The sequence below is a fragment of the Sceloporus occidentalis genome, unplaced genomic scaffold (assembly GCF_023333645.1).
Source record: "Sceloporus occidentalis isolate IW3139 unplaced genomic scaffold, rSceOcc1.0.p SCAF_1, whole genome shotgun sequence".
Classification (NCBI taxonomy): Eukaryota; Metazoa; Chordata; class Lepidosauria; order Squamata; family Phrynosomatidae; genus Sceloporus; species Sceloporus occidentalis.
The window spans coordinates 54,321,379-54,336,407 of record NW_028316981.1 but is presented as its reverse complement, the minus strand read 5'-3'; the positions used below and the strand labels follow the sequence as shown (position 1 = coordinate 54,336,407).

At 42.4% G+C, this 15,029-nt stretch overlaps 1 protein-coding gene across 4 annotated transcripts in view; it reads left to right on the top strand.

Moving 5' to 3' along the window:
• Window positions 1-14,593, top strand: part of CHCHD6 (coiled-coil-helix-coiled-coil-helix domain containing 6) — a 282,327-nt gene extending 267,734 nt beyond the window's left edge. For all 4 annotated transcript variants that reach the window (XM_089521307.1, XM_089521314.1, XM_089521320.1 and 1 more), the window contains one exon: window positions 13,958-14,593. In XM_089521307.1, coding sequence (XP_089377433.1) covers window positions 13,958-13,981 — 24 coding nt within the window. In that variant the 3' untranslated portion in view covers window positions 13,982-14,593. The remainder of the gene's footprint in view (window positions 1-13,957) is intronic.
• The last annotated feature ends 436 nt before the right edge of the window (window positions 14,594-15,029 follow it).

Below are 15,029 nucleotides of genomic sequence, written 5' to 3'. Positions count from 1 at the left end.
TTAATTTAGTGAATTTATAGTGGGGTATGGAATCATTCTATGTGCTGTAAAAATGGAAAAAGACAGCTGCATTTTGAAGGAAACTTGGCATGTAGTAGTGGAACCAATTCAGACCACCAGAGACAAGGTAAAACATGTCAGTAGATGTTACAACCCCACTGCCTACAGCTAGAAAACTGTTGCAAAAATAATTGGGTGTTCGATGAATTTGTAGGAGATCCAAGGTGTCATTCCTTCTCAGTTGTACTCTGTTGTAGGTGTAGAGGGCAGATTCTTTGGCCCCACTGGTGGCATGCTGTATCCGAAGCCATATGGTAGGGTCCTTTCTTCAGGCCTTACCACTTGAGCCCCAATCTTGCCGCTGTCACATTAGGTTTTTTTAAAGTGAAAACATATATTTTTCGAAGCAGGCACCACTGCACTTCTTCTCAGTGTCAGGATTAAGGCTGCTGCCCCCATTGCACTCTCTTCCTGACTCTCCCTTAACTCTGTCTCCCTGCCTTATGCCCTGTCTAGCATGCCTTTTTGTTACCTTTAAATTTTAATTTTTTCTCACTTTTTTCCACACAATTCTGGAGCTCTGCTACTGTGTGTTACTGTCAGTTAAGTTTTTAGAAATAGAAAAAAATAAAGGCATTCAGACAGCTTGGGAATTGTGAGGCAGGGCAGGGGGAGGAGGGGACATTGACACCATGTGACTGGCAATCCTGCAATCCCACAACTGCCCCAGCAGTGATGTTTCACTGGGGACTAGCACGATTGTGAGGTCATTGATGAGTTTGCTCCATCAATGAAAAGGGACGGGTTGGGGATAGAGCAGCTATGGTTCGGTGCTGTTGTTGTGCAAGAAGCATCACCAAAGCCGCTTTTTTTTGGGTGTAATCATGGTTTAAAAGCTGTGTGTAGTAATCTCTGTCATCTCTGACGATTGAAGGCAGTTTGAGGGGAGAATAGCTGCTCCTAGTGTGCATTCCTTGCCTTGCTTTTTTCTGGCTTGTTTTAAAGCTCCTCAAGATACATTTGGCCATAGGTGACAGTAGCTTTCCATCAAGGAAATGATGCTTCTACCATTTATACACTATTGTCTGTGTACCCAGTTACCTAGCACTAAACCCTATTGAACTATTTCCAAGTATATATGCATGAGGTTGGGCAGTACAGCTACAATCCTATGTGGAGTTACTCAGGAATAAGTCACCTTACATCTGATTAAGTAAGTATTCAGCAACATGTTGTCTTTGTTAGTGACCATTGTCATCCACTAAACAGCAGGATGAGACTTTAACCAGGGATGGGGATGGGGGCATTCTTAGCTTCATTTGGCATTAGGCATTTTACATTGTATCTTATAGTGCAGATCTTGTATCTGCACTATAAGAACAATAGCATCTTACAGGGTTGTTGCAGTAATTACTGGCATAACCATTGTAAAATATGAAGTTGAAGGCTTTGACGGCCGGTATCCTTAGTTTTTTTGTGGGTTTTTTGGGCTATGAGGCTGTGTTCTAGAAGAAGAGTTTATTCCTGACGTTTCGCCAGCAGCTGTGACTGGCATCTTCAGACAAAGATGCCAGCCACAGCTGCTGGCGAAATGTCAGGAATAAACTCTTCTTCTAGAACACAGCCTCATAGCCTGAAAGACCCACAAAAACTATCATTGTAAAATACCTTGCTATAAATTGTTATATCCCTGATAAATAAGGCTTTGGTAATTTTTAAACACAGGTTTTAAGAAAAGGCGACATGTATTTACAGATGAAACATTTTATAGCCTTTTAAAATATTCACTAGTAGACGGGTGGGGAAACACCAAACACAACAAACATCATTCTAGCCTTGTAGAGCTTTTTTAATGGTGGAAACAAGATTAAATACAGTTAACATTAATTTAGCAAAAGCAGTCTCCATATAGATGCCACTGTTAATTAGCAGTCATCATCACAGTAGAGACCCAAGGCAGAATTATGTTCATTTTTTCCTTTCCCCCAGTGCTTCCCAGCTTGCGACCATAATAGAGGTTTTGTTCCCTGCAGTGAGTCATGGGAGGAGGCTGCTTTGGGAGGTGATAGGGGTCCAGGGTGTCAGTCTTTAACAGCTTTCTGGAAATTGTGGAGGCTTTCAAACAGATTTTTGGGGGGAAAAAACCTTTCTGTGAATGGGGTAATGATTTAGTCTCTTTCTGGGTGATAATGATGATCAGAGCAATTGTCCTTCAGAAATCAATATGTTGTAATGCATGAACAAACAGATAAGGTTTAGAATAGGGAGAGATTAGTAGATGATGTGAATTATTCTGTAGAGTACAGGTGCAAGGAGGTGTAGCTGTATTCTAGTTTTTTTATTTCTTTCCTCTTTCCCATGGGAAAGTGGAAGTATTAAGATGGAGGATTCTCCCTATAAACTTGAGGTCTATCGTGATTCATTGATATAACCAGTGGTTAAGGTGCACTGACTATCTTTTAGGCACTTAGTTCATGATGATGATGATGATGATGATGATGATATTTATTTGTATCCTGCCCCTCTGAGAACAATCAGGGTGGGATACAAATTCTTAGATAAGAAATTTAACTAAGCACAGTAGCCCACTAACATGCTCCATGAAGTTATTTGGGTACCTATTTTGGACTGGATGTGTTGGGGGATCATAGAATCATAGAGTTGAAAGCCCTCTGCCATGCAGTAATACATGTTAAACACTTCTGAGGAGCAGTCATCCACGCTTTTGAAGACCTCCAGTGAAGGAGAATCAACCACCCTCTAAGGTAGTCCATTCCACTATTAAACAGTTCTTATCATCAGGAAGTTCTTTATAAAGTTTAGGTGAATTCTTTTCCTGTTTGAATCCATCAGTTCATGTCCTAGTCTCTGAAGCAGCAGAAAACAGTTTTGCTCCAGCTTCTACATGATATCCCTTCAGATATTTAAAGATGGCTATCATGTCCCCTCTCAGTTTGGAAAAGGAAATTGTTGTGAGAATAGAAATCAGTTCACAGACTTCAGAGAAGTCAAGTAAAGCACCGTCCTCAGGGATGAGAGAGGCATGGTGATAGTAGAATGCATATTTGCTGAAACATGTACACTATGCAAACAACTATTAGGGTATATTAACAGGTTGATTTTTCACATAAGATTGCCTCCAGACATCCAAATGGCTGTTACCCCAGGCAAAACAAAAAAAACAAGTCTTCAGAGTTATCCAGGCTTTACAGAGCAAAACAAAGATCTTTTGTGTATTACATCTCTTGCTTGGTTCAGTTCTGTGATTCAAGTAATCTATATTTCTTTCAGAGTCCTCTCTGGCCTGGTTCTCAGGACCAGACCACACATTACAAGCAGTTTTTAAAATTATTTTTTTAAAAAAATATGAAAAGCAAGCGAGGGAGCATTTAATCTCAAGCAGACTACCAATAGGGGCTCGGCTGGGGCACTGTCTATCTAAGGGAGCATTCATACTCATTTTTTTGTCTCGAGGAAATGCGGATCGTCACAGGGATGCATATCGGGTTTGTTGTTCCCATTTTGTAGTAACTCCTGTGTTATTCACACAGGCCATTGTTTCAGAATTAAATGGAGCTGCCTCCCTTCCTTTGAATGATACAGACTGATGTTAATTGATTCAGAAGATTATTCACACTGCTGACGATGCGGATCTTTCAGGAAAAGTAGGGGGGAAACCTGGTATTGAATATCCCGGGTTAAGTGGGTTTTTTGCCACCCCCACTCCTAAGTGTATTGAGTGCATTCGGGATGTTTGTGAACAAGGATTCAACCCAGATTCATCCCAGATTATTTTAGTAGTGTGAATGGGGCCCTAGGTCAGCAGGATCCCATTTCCTAAACTGATGATGGACCAAAAATAAATTTGAATTTACCATTAGATTACTGAGTGATCTGCAGCAAGTATTTCTGTCTCCCCACCACCAGTTTTAAAAATCTGATTGATAGTTGGCACTCCATATCCATGGATTCATTGTCCACATATTCAGTCATCCATGGCTTGAAAATATTTTTAAAATTCCAAAAAGTAAACCTTGACTTAAAATGCCATTTTATTATGCCAGTTTACTATGGTAAACTATGCCTTGGTCCAGGGAGAGATGAACTCCAGGACCTGATCCCCTTCCCCACAACCATTCCCTTCTCCTTTTGTGTCATGTCTTCTTAGTCTGTAAGCCTGAGATTGTATGTACAGTGCTGTGTAAATTTACAGCGCTATATAAATAAAGCTTAATAATAATAATAATAATAATAATAATAATAATTTTGGTATCCACAGAGGGTCCTGTAACCAAACCCCAGTGGATATCATGGGCCCACTCTATTTTGCTGAAATGAAAAACACAGAGTTAATAGGAGTGGATTTTTGTATGGAAGGATTTCATTCAATTTTGGTATTCAAATTCCTGAAACCAGCATTGCAATTCTGTATATGTGTCTTTTTGTACCAGTGCCTGGGTTTTTCTAATGAAAAAATGAATTGGATCTCACAAGCCTGAATTCTGCTCAACTCTCTTCTAATCCTCAGAGTACCTGTATTTCCTTTTGTTATTTTTTGCAGGTTTCTGACTCTGGCTGAGTGTATAAGCCCTACTCAGATCATGAATATGAAAAGCTGGACTGTATTTGTGATGATTACTACTTGGTGTGTGTGTGTGTGTGTGTGTTTTGCCAAAGAAATTCATACAAGCTCAGTATTTAACAATGAAAAAAAGTTTGTTTCATTTAACACTATTGCTGTTCTTAAGACTTTTTTCAACCTTGAATGTTTTAAAAGAGAGAAGCATCTTTTAAAAACTTAACATACAGTGGACCCTTGTTATACGCTGGGGTTTGGTTCCAAGATCCTCCGTGTATCACAAAATCTTTGGATGCTCAAGTCCCATTTAATATAATGACATAGCAAAATGGTGTCCCTTATAAAAAATGGAAAATCAAGTTTTGATATTTGAAATTTATACTTTTTTGGAACATTTTCCAACTATGGATGCTTGAATCCGTGTATAAAAAATCCATGTATAAGATGGGCTGACTGTATATAAAAGAAATACTCCTAAAGGTGTTGTACTAAGTGTTAAATTCCGTGGACCCTCCACATTCACTGGGTTTACAGGCACAGAACTTCAGTGAATGTGGAAAAACGGCAAATTAAGAACACTGTGGGGTTTTTTTTAAACCTGAGAGAACACGTCCCCAGGAGTCTTTAGGTCCTCGAGGGCAATTCTTTGGTCAAGATCTGCCAGATGTTGACCATGAAATTGTGTTGGAGGACCTACAAATGCCTGGAGAAGTGTTCTCTCTAGGAATCTCTAGATCCTACAAAGTGACTTTTGGCAGAAGTTGACAACAGAGTCATGCTGGAGGACCTAGAGATTCCTAGAGAGAACATATTAATCAAATCTGTGAATAATCAAATATGCAAAAGTCAAAGCTGCAAATGTGGAGGGCCAACTGTAGTTCATGCATCTTTATAAAGGAATTATTTAGATACAATAGGGCTAGATGTTATCTCACAGCAGATGTCACTGTAAAAGAAGCCATCAAAAGATTGCCTAGGCCACTGCAATGTGGAATTGTTCCATGAAGTGTGGAAGTTGCAGTAGCATCCAGAAATGTCCTACGTTACACATGATAGGATGGCTCACCTGAGCAAATCTCAGACAGAGGTGCTCTCCAGTAGCAGCTAGAAAGGGATCTGTGCTTGCAAGACATAATTTCTCTTTTAAATTATGGTCCATAAGTCATGGTTCTTCCTTAGGCTGTACTCCACAGCATTCAAATTGCTAAATGAATGCTACATTTGGATCATTCATCCAGGATGCTTGCAGCAAAAGCAAGGGAAAAATAGCAGAGTTGTTGATATGTGAGTTTGAGTAGCTGCTCAAGCATGCAAAATAATAAAAGATAAGGGTGCTTCTGAATATGTCTTGAAGGACAGGACCTGAGAGCATATGAATAACCCTCAAACATAAGGTTGCCAGGTCAAAAGCATCTCAATGCCTGAGACCCAGAGAATGGAGCCCAAAACCAGAGTCTCCAAGCAAAATCCTGACATTGGCAACCCCTTTTCCTGCCCTTAACCCTTTTTTCTCAAGCAGTTTCCTAATAAAGCACCTCTCCCAGCTGCTTTTCTCCTTAGTTTGGGAATAACTGCACTTTTTCCTTTGCAGAGCAAAAAGCAGCTAGAATGGATAATATTGAGCAGGCAAATAGCTTTGGCGGGAGGAGGATTAAATATCCCTTCTTCTTCATGGTCTCTGTGCCCTCACACAATAGGGGTTTGCACCTGCGCAGAGATCCCGTTTGGAAGCTAAAAAGCTGAGCAGATTGGCATGAGGCCCCACCCTCTCCCATGTTCTAAGCATGCCCAATCCCGCCAATCTAGCACCACCTTCATTCAAAACTGCCACAAAGAAAAAATCAGCAGGGACTTGACTGAGGGGAAGTAGGGCGGGTTTGTGTGAGGGCACAGATGACCACTTGAAGAACCACAGTTACAGGTAAGCAATCTGTTCTTCTTTGTGGTCTCTGTGCCTCACACAATAGGGTGACTAAAAAGCTTACCTATGGCAGATGGGAAGGTCACTGCAGAATTTAAAAAAGAACAGCATGGCCAAAGCTGGCATCCTGACAAGACCTAGAAGCAAGCCGGTAATGCCAGGCAAATGTAGAAGGTTGAGACTACGTAGCCACCTTGCAGACATCCCTTTGCATCAAAAGTCTCAGTGATTGTAATGACTATGAAGTTTATCGCAGTGGCCCTGGGATGGGTCTGTAGCGTTCTAAAAGGGAACATTCTGGGGACACTCAGTGGTGGGGAAAGGATTTTACCGCATAGCGGGAATGCTGCCACCACTTCTGAGCATCCCCATCCTGTTCCAGATGCGTCCCAGAGGGGGCGATTTTCGCAAACTCTTGAGAAGCGTTCCCGGAAATCGCCTCCTGGGGAACACATCTGGAATGGGATGGGGATGCTTGGTGGTGGCTGCAGCATTCCCGCTGTGCGGCAAAATCCGTTCCCTGCCACTGAGCGTCCCCAGAACGTTCCCTTTTGGAAAGCTACAGGCCCGTTCCAGGGCCACTGTGATAAACTTAATTGTCAATCTGGTAGTCATGGTTGAAGGACAGAGAATAAGGTGGAATAAAGCTCAGATGCATGTAATGGACAACAGTTGTTTTTTTTTAAAGCAGGTGGCTCCCACACTGTCTTGTTACTCATCCACATTGTTGTTTCAGTTAGTAAAGGTCTTGAGTGTTTCTAGTGTCTTGGAGATTTGCAGCACTGGAGAGGAGAAGGTTATTTTTCTACTGATCAAATATAGCCTGGGGAAATCCTTCTTTAAAAAGTAGCATCAGTTGTGCTGATTTAAAGGAGAAGCTTGCCTATGCATCTGAGGAAGTAGGCTGAAGTCTATATAAGCTCATGCTGCCAACTTCTTTATTTCAGTTAGTCTCAAAGGTGCTACAAGATCTCTGTACATACTGATTCTACAGACTAAGATTGCTATAGCTTTCAATTCTACCACTATGGAAAAAGTGACAGTGTCTTGCTGGTTAGCTCACTGTTTGTTTGATCAAGGTACCATGGAGTACCCTTATCCAGTATCAGCCTGTAGAATTCTGTGGCTGATTGGAGATTTGAAACATGGCCTTCTGGAGCCCTAGTCCAACACTCAAACCACTATGCTATGCTGACTCTTAGGCAATTCACCCTACTGTTCCTGAACTTTTTGGCACTAACGCATGTCCTCAAAAGGCTGAGAGAAAATAGAGGAGTTGAAAGTACAGTGATGAGTGGCATTGCAATCTTACAGTTATTTACGTGTATAATGGATACAACCTCTGGAGCATATTTTAGATAATACTGTTCTGAGGGCAGCAATTCTTCACTGGTGTAGAAGATTTGTGTGAAGTCTCTGCTACTTGACACACATTTACTAGCAAGTGACAGTGGTTTAAATTGGAATGATGACCAGCTTGTCAAGGTGTCCAGTTGTATCTGTTGTGCACAGAAGAAATAGCAAAGGGCAAATTATGTGCAGCCAGTGAAACTGCAAGAGAAATGGTCTGCCTGCTGCTTATTTACTTAGTATAAATATAATATTACTGGGACTGTCTACAGAAAGAGTAAAAGGAGTACAGGTGGAAAATGCAATAAATGAAAAATCATAAAACCAGTATAGAACTTTAAGTAGGATTGAAGCTACATTTTCAAAGTCTGAGAAAATTTTAAAAACAAAGTTTTTGCATTTGTGAATGGACAATAAGAAAAGTTCTGTAAAAGTGAGAAGGAGCGGCCTTGCCCATGCAACACTACATTGTGCTTCTTTGGGGCAAAGAGGATTGGGGATATTGTCCTATTATGTAATCTTTTGAAGATCCTGAAGGAGAAAGAGATCTTGGCTGCTTTAGGAATTAAGAAAAGCAGTTGACTACAAAGTGGAGGCTTAGCCCAATCTTCCAAGGATCAGAAAAATCTAATGCAGACAAATTCATGTATCTGGGCAATGACTACTGGTGGCTCCATCATCAGTGGGGTGGTGAATCTGCTCTGGATTCTAATATGAACTTTGAAGGAATTATGCCAGTTGCTGGATCTGTTTGAGGTATAGGATTCAGCACTTTAGCTAGCTCCCTGAAAATTCAGACTAAAATCTGAATTCATAAATCCGCTGACATGAAAAACATCAGCCACCCATGGGTCTGAACCCTCACACCATGCAGCCATAGAAGACATGGCTGTGATAGTTTTGCAGTGTTTAATGAGCCTCACATTGAAAGCATTTCATTTTCAAAACAGTGCCACTTGCATAACCTTCATCAGCCCAACACATTTCTGAGGGGGAAATGGCAATTAGTCCTTCCATCCACAACATGCTGCTCATAGGAATAATTTTGCCATGTTTCCATTGGGAGCAGCATCTTCTGATTGATTGTACCATCAACTGCAGCTTTTGTTTGAAGAAACCTTTTGGGACATAAGATACAGATTAAGAAGCCGGTGGCTGGCCCTGTTTTCAGTCCTCTTTAGGGACTGGTGCTTGTTATCTGATAATTTTGTGATGGAATTTTTGTTTATCCAATTGATATGTAAGCCTTAACATCTCTCCTCAGTAGATCTGTTCAGACAGTTGTCAGTGAGATTTGCAGAGATGCGCCAGTTGATACTCTTTGGCCCAACATCTAAAAATAGAGGAACACAGATTGTTTAGCAAATTTAAAGACAAAATCTCTCAAGAGGAAAACCAAAAATCCCAGATTTTCCAAAGATGAATAATATTATAGTTCCTTACATGACAATATCAGGTTTAAAAACTGAAAGTTATGCAGTGAATACTGGATTATCCTTCAGCAGATAGTCTCTTTGGCTCTGGCCTATGAAGAATATATCCTTATAAGAAGACTCTCTTGTCTCTGATGGCTTTTTCTGTAAGATTCAGTACTTCTAAGAAGTGATGCAATTGCCAAGTCAAAGTAAATCAGTCCCTGATCCTTTTGGGGCTCACAACTTGCCATAACCTAACAGCAAAAGGAATGCTTACAGCTCTGTTGCCGGGAGGATAACTCCGTCTTAAGACAGTATTCAAGATATGGTTGTTTTAGTCAGCATACAAAGAAGTCTTGTAGCACCTTTGAGACTAACTGGGAGAAAGAGACTAACCTTTGAGACTAGCTCACGGCATCAGCTTTCATTGACTCAGTCTGCTTCATCAGATACAGATAGACCAACAGCATTTTATCTGTCCTTTCCTCTTACCTCTCACCTGCTGTGTTCTAGGGCTCACCTTGATCAGTAGGAGAAGGAGGACTGAACCAGGAGCTATTGCTGGGGATGGTTCTCAAAGAAGTGTGTATGTAGCTGCTCAGTGGCTAAATGGGAGTCAACGTAATGGTGGTGTTTTTAAGCAGAGGTCTTCAGAGTAATAATAAGCTCTTTTGATGCTGGAGGTTTACTTTGTGTCTTCAGAATCTTTTTGCTAGAATTGAGCAAAAGCAGGCAAGAGTGAAACCTGAACTTTTCCCATCAGGAAATACATAGCTTGACTCTTTCTGCCAAGATAGCCCCAGCGAGGAAGAAAGGAATCAGAAGTTTGAAACTATGACCAGCTCATAAAGCATGAGCGTAGAACCAGCTTCAGGGCTGTGTGAAAAGCTGAAACTGAAAACTGGGGAAATTTCACAGAACTGTTTAGGCATTAAAGAAATGAAAGATAGGAGGCAGAGCACAATGAAGGATGAGAATAAAAGTAAGAGAAGGCTGCTTGGAAAAGCCCAAAATAAAGGAAGTAAATTTCTAGCTCTTGAGAGCTACTAGCAGGAATGAAGGTAGGAGTGATAAAAGCATTAGAGAATGAGGTGGCATCAGGCTTAAGGAGCAGTACTCCTTAAACAGTACTCAGAATCTTCTTTCCCTGCTTGAAAGTCTTCTTCTACATGATCCTACCCATCTGTTGAGATTTTCTTCTGGGCCCTGCTGCATTTCTCTCACCTCTGGATGTTAATGGGAATAGCTGTGGAAAAAGGGCCTTCTGTGGGGTGGTAGCTCCTAGATCCACTCATCTAGTAGCACTGCAGCTAACTTTGAGATGTCACACTAAGTCAATCCTGTTTGATCTTTTAATAGTATTCAGAGTCAGAGGCCCGTTACAGACAGGCATCCTAGTACGCAAGGAGCGCGTACTAGGGTTAGAAAGGGGCGTCCTTTCCGGACGCCCCCAACCCTAATACGCGTTCTGCTCATCCAAAATGGCGGCACCCGTTCCACACAAGGGCCGCCATTATGACGTCACGAATACGCCACCTCCAAACGGGGCAGCGCGGACGTGAAGACTTTGCGCCGTGCAAGAGCGCATAGAGCGCCCTTTCCATGGCGCTAGAAGGAGCTCTGAAACGGAGCTCCTTCCGCAATTTGCATCGCTGGCGCAGCCTTTAGACAGCTGCGCCAGCGACACAAAGGAGAAAGGGGCCGAGCGGCCCCTTTCTCCTCCTCCCCGCCGACACCGGGTGTCCTTGGGACATGAAGCCCCAATGACACCCCTTTCCAGGCCGTGGGGAAGCGGCCTTTTGCCACTTCCCCGCGGCCTGGAAAGCGGCGGATTGGGGCCCTAGAGGCTGCTGTTCTGGCAGCTGAGGCCCCAATCCAGCGGGGAGAGGAGCGCCTACAGGCCGCCCCAAAGGGGCAGTCTGTAACACGCCAGAGATTCCTTTTTTTAGTCTGTGTTCTTTATTTTTCAGTTTTGTATTTCCTAGAGCTGCTTTGAGGGAATTTGTAGTGGAAAGGTGGCTTAAAATGTCCAAGTAAATAATAGTAGTTGGCAACACTGTGATGCTTGGAACTGCAATGGTTGTAAGCATGGGATTCAGGACAGGAAGGAGCTTGTTACTTCATTCTGTAGAACTACACTGACTTCTAGTTTGCAACTAAGGGAAGTACAAACACCATACTTTCAAAATTCCTCTTAGCTTTCAACCTCCACCCTATTTTTCTACATGAGGGGAAGTATATAGAGCATATTGGTGGCAGTAATGTGTGTGATTTCAAGTCATTTCTGATTTATGGTGGCCCTAAGGTGAATTTATCATGGGGTTTTCTTGGCCAACGTTGTTCAGGGAGGATTGCCTTTGCCTTCGCCGTCCTCTGAGGCTGACAGGGTGTGACTTGCCCAAAGTCACCCAGTGGGTTTCCATGGCTAATCCAACCCTAGTCTCCAGATTCCTAGCCAAATCAGTATACTACACTGTTATCCAAAAAGGGGTGAGAGGGACTTGGGAACTCCACCAATTGTGTCAGTGTCTAACTTAAATATTGGGGGAACTACTTAGCTTAAAGGAGGCTTGAGAGAGATCAGCAACTTGGGTAATTGTTTCACCTATGTATACCAGTATTAACTGTGGGACGACTTCAGATTTCGTGAATGAAGAAAGTTTTATTTAGGAATATGCAAGAATGCAAACAATCATACAAATTTCAATTCAGTCAGAAGCACCTTACAAGGCTAATCAAAGTACAGGTTTGCAACTGAAGACATTTTTATTCAGGCAAGAGTTTGATGGCTAGATTCTATTTAAATGCTGTTTTAATGTTTAATGTTTTATGATTATTATTATTTTTTGATTTAGACTGTTTTTATCTATGTTTTAGTTGTTAGTAGTGTTTATTTTAACTTTTGTATTCAATGTTTTAGCCTTGTATTTTTTGATATGTTTTGACCTGAGTTCCACTGCGGGAGAAAAACAGGATATAAATTTTGGAAATAAATAAATAGAGTTTAGAGAGGGTAACCTTTCCAACTCCTAAAGAAGAATCCACAGAAAGCAGTGTGTGGTTCAGACAGCGTCTGAGGGTGATATAGAAGAAGGAAGCTCTGGACTCTTGGACAGAGCTTCACTGTTCACAAACTGGACATGTTTGGAGTGGATATTTATATCCTATTATGTATCCTCAAGGGATACTTAACATGCCTACACAAAGTACAAAGAATTGGATTGTTTTCCAATGGAATTGACAAAAAGAGCAGTTTTGATTGATGGTCTTAATTCCATATTAGCAAAACATTGATTAGATATGGGCCAACCTCAAGATAGATAGTAAAGGAAGTTGGCTGGGAACACAGCACAAGGTAGGTAGGAGAAATGGGCTTACTCACCTTAGTGCAATGGGACCTCCTTTGTCTCCAGTGCAAGAGGATATGTGGAAAGCCTGGAGGGAGGGCAGAGTGGTTAGCAACTCATTCTGCATTTATTATTGTATTATCTAGACTCTCTGCATGTCTTTGGGTCAATGTGCTTTTCCCACATGAAACTTCATAGTGTTCCAAAGGTCATAATGATATCTTAAAACATGGCTGGCTCCAGATGTCACAATAAGAAATTATGGCCCGTTACACACAGGCTTAAAAGTACGCGCAGAGCACGTACTAGGGTTAAGGTGGGGCGGTGCTTCCGCACCACCCTAACCCTAGTGCGCGCTGTGCACGCACAAAATAGCAGCGGCCGTTCCACACGGCCACCGTCATCGATACATTACGGCCGCACCGCCTCCAAACGAGGCGCGCGGTTGTGACGTATTGGGGTTGCGGCAGGGCGCCTAGGGCGCCCTTTCCGCAACCCCGGAAGGAGCTCCGTTTCGGAGCTCTTTCTTGGTTTGGTCCGCTGGGCGCAGCCTTTAGACAGCTGCGCCCAGCGGACCAAAGGAGAAAGTGGCCAAACGGCCGCTTTCTCCTTCTCCCTGCCGCCGCGGGGTGTCCTTGGGGCTTGAAGCCCCAAGGACACCCCTTTCCAGGCTGCAGGGAAGGGGCCTTTTGCCGCTTCCCCGCAGCCCGGAAAGCGGCGGATCGGGGCTTCAGCGGCTGCCGCTCTGGCCGCTGAGGCCCCAATCCGGTGGGGAAAGGTGCGCCTACAGGCCGCCCCAAAGGGGCGGTCTGTAACGCGCCTATGAAACCAAGTATACAGCATAGAGGTTTTGGGTGTATTAATGATGCTGGCTCTCTAAGTGTACGTGTGCACATGTGCCTTCATGTTGCCTGTTCACCTATGGCAGCCCCATCAATTTCATACAGTTTTCTTAGGCAAGAAATATTCAGAAAAGGGTGTCATTGCTTCCTCTGAAATGTAACCCACAGCACATGCTATTCATTGGCAGCATCCCATCCAATTATTAACCAGGGCTGAATCTGCTTAGCTTCCAAGATTAGGCAGGATCTGATGCCTTTAGGGTATTTAGGCCCCTATATTGATAGTGCTATGTAAATAAATATGATAGAAATAATAAGCTTCATAATTTTCAACATTTCAAATTAATTTTCGCTATAGAAAAGAGATGCTACTCAGGATATAGAGGATGTGCTTTTCTTTTCAAGTTTTGGTACAAGTCAGTTCTTGCTGCATTCCGTGTTACATTGCCAGCTCTGCAGCTTAATCAAGCAATGACCATCTCTTCTCTTTTTATCTCTCTTAGGAATTGTTGGTCCATTTCGATTAAAGCCCAGCTGCCAGCAAAGTGCAGAATTCAGGGGACCACAGAAGCAAAGTGCAGAATACAGGGGACCACAGAAGCTCTTAGAAGCCCAGCATCCTCCAAATTCATGCTGATGCAATGAGTGCCTTCTCTCTGTAGTGGTTCACAAAAGCATCATGAATCCATATCCAGATGCCTCTATGTGTCAGTCTTAATTGATGAATTTGGACTGGGGAGGGGGGGGAAGTGAAGGGCTTTATGCCTGGGGAAGCATAGGTCTTCAAAATGTAAGTCACCATCATTATTATTCTTCTGTCATTGAGAGATGAATTTCCACAAACAGATCGCCCCCCCCCCCCCCAAAAAAAAAAAAAAATTGGCTGGTAAGTCAGAAGCCTCAATTTTTTCAAAAAAGAAGTCTGTGAAATCCTTTGTTTCAGTATTATCCAGTGTGTTTGGATATGTCTAAGAAATGTTGCCTGTGTTCACGTTCTTTCAAACAAGGCATCTGAAATACATGGGACAATGCTAGAGCCCCACTGGTTTAGAGTTCATCTTGTTTGGAAAGAAAGAGAGTTCCTCCACTTCCCCTCCAAAGCTTCTTCCTAAGAACAATAAAGAGTGTTTAATGGTCAATATCTGTAACCTAGTGTTTTCTATTTCCAACATGAACTTAGGAAGACTCTCCTTGTCTCATTGTTGAGACAACACCCAACCTGTGCTCCGCAAAGCCCTTAGGGCTCTGTGTGCACTTCCCAGGTGCTCTGCAACTGCTCCAGGAAAATGAAATAAATAAACATTGAATGAAATTAAACAATAAGAAACACTAATCATAAACACCATTAATTTGATAGACATAGGGTAGGCCTCTTAGGGGCTCTGCCATAGAAATTGATTCTAAAAATGGCTCCGTGAGTCAAAAAGGTTGGGAACCCCTGATGTAAAGAACACGATATACTCTGGCAACAACCTTGCAGGTCCTAATAATGTCACTCACAACATCAGAGGTGCTTTTCACTTGCTCATCTTCCAATGAGCAATGTGATATATGCCATCCCCTGTCAGCAGTGCC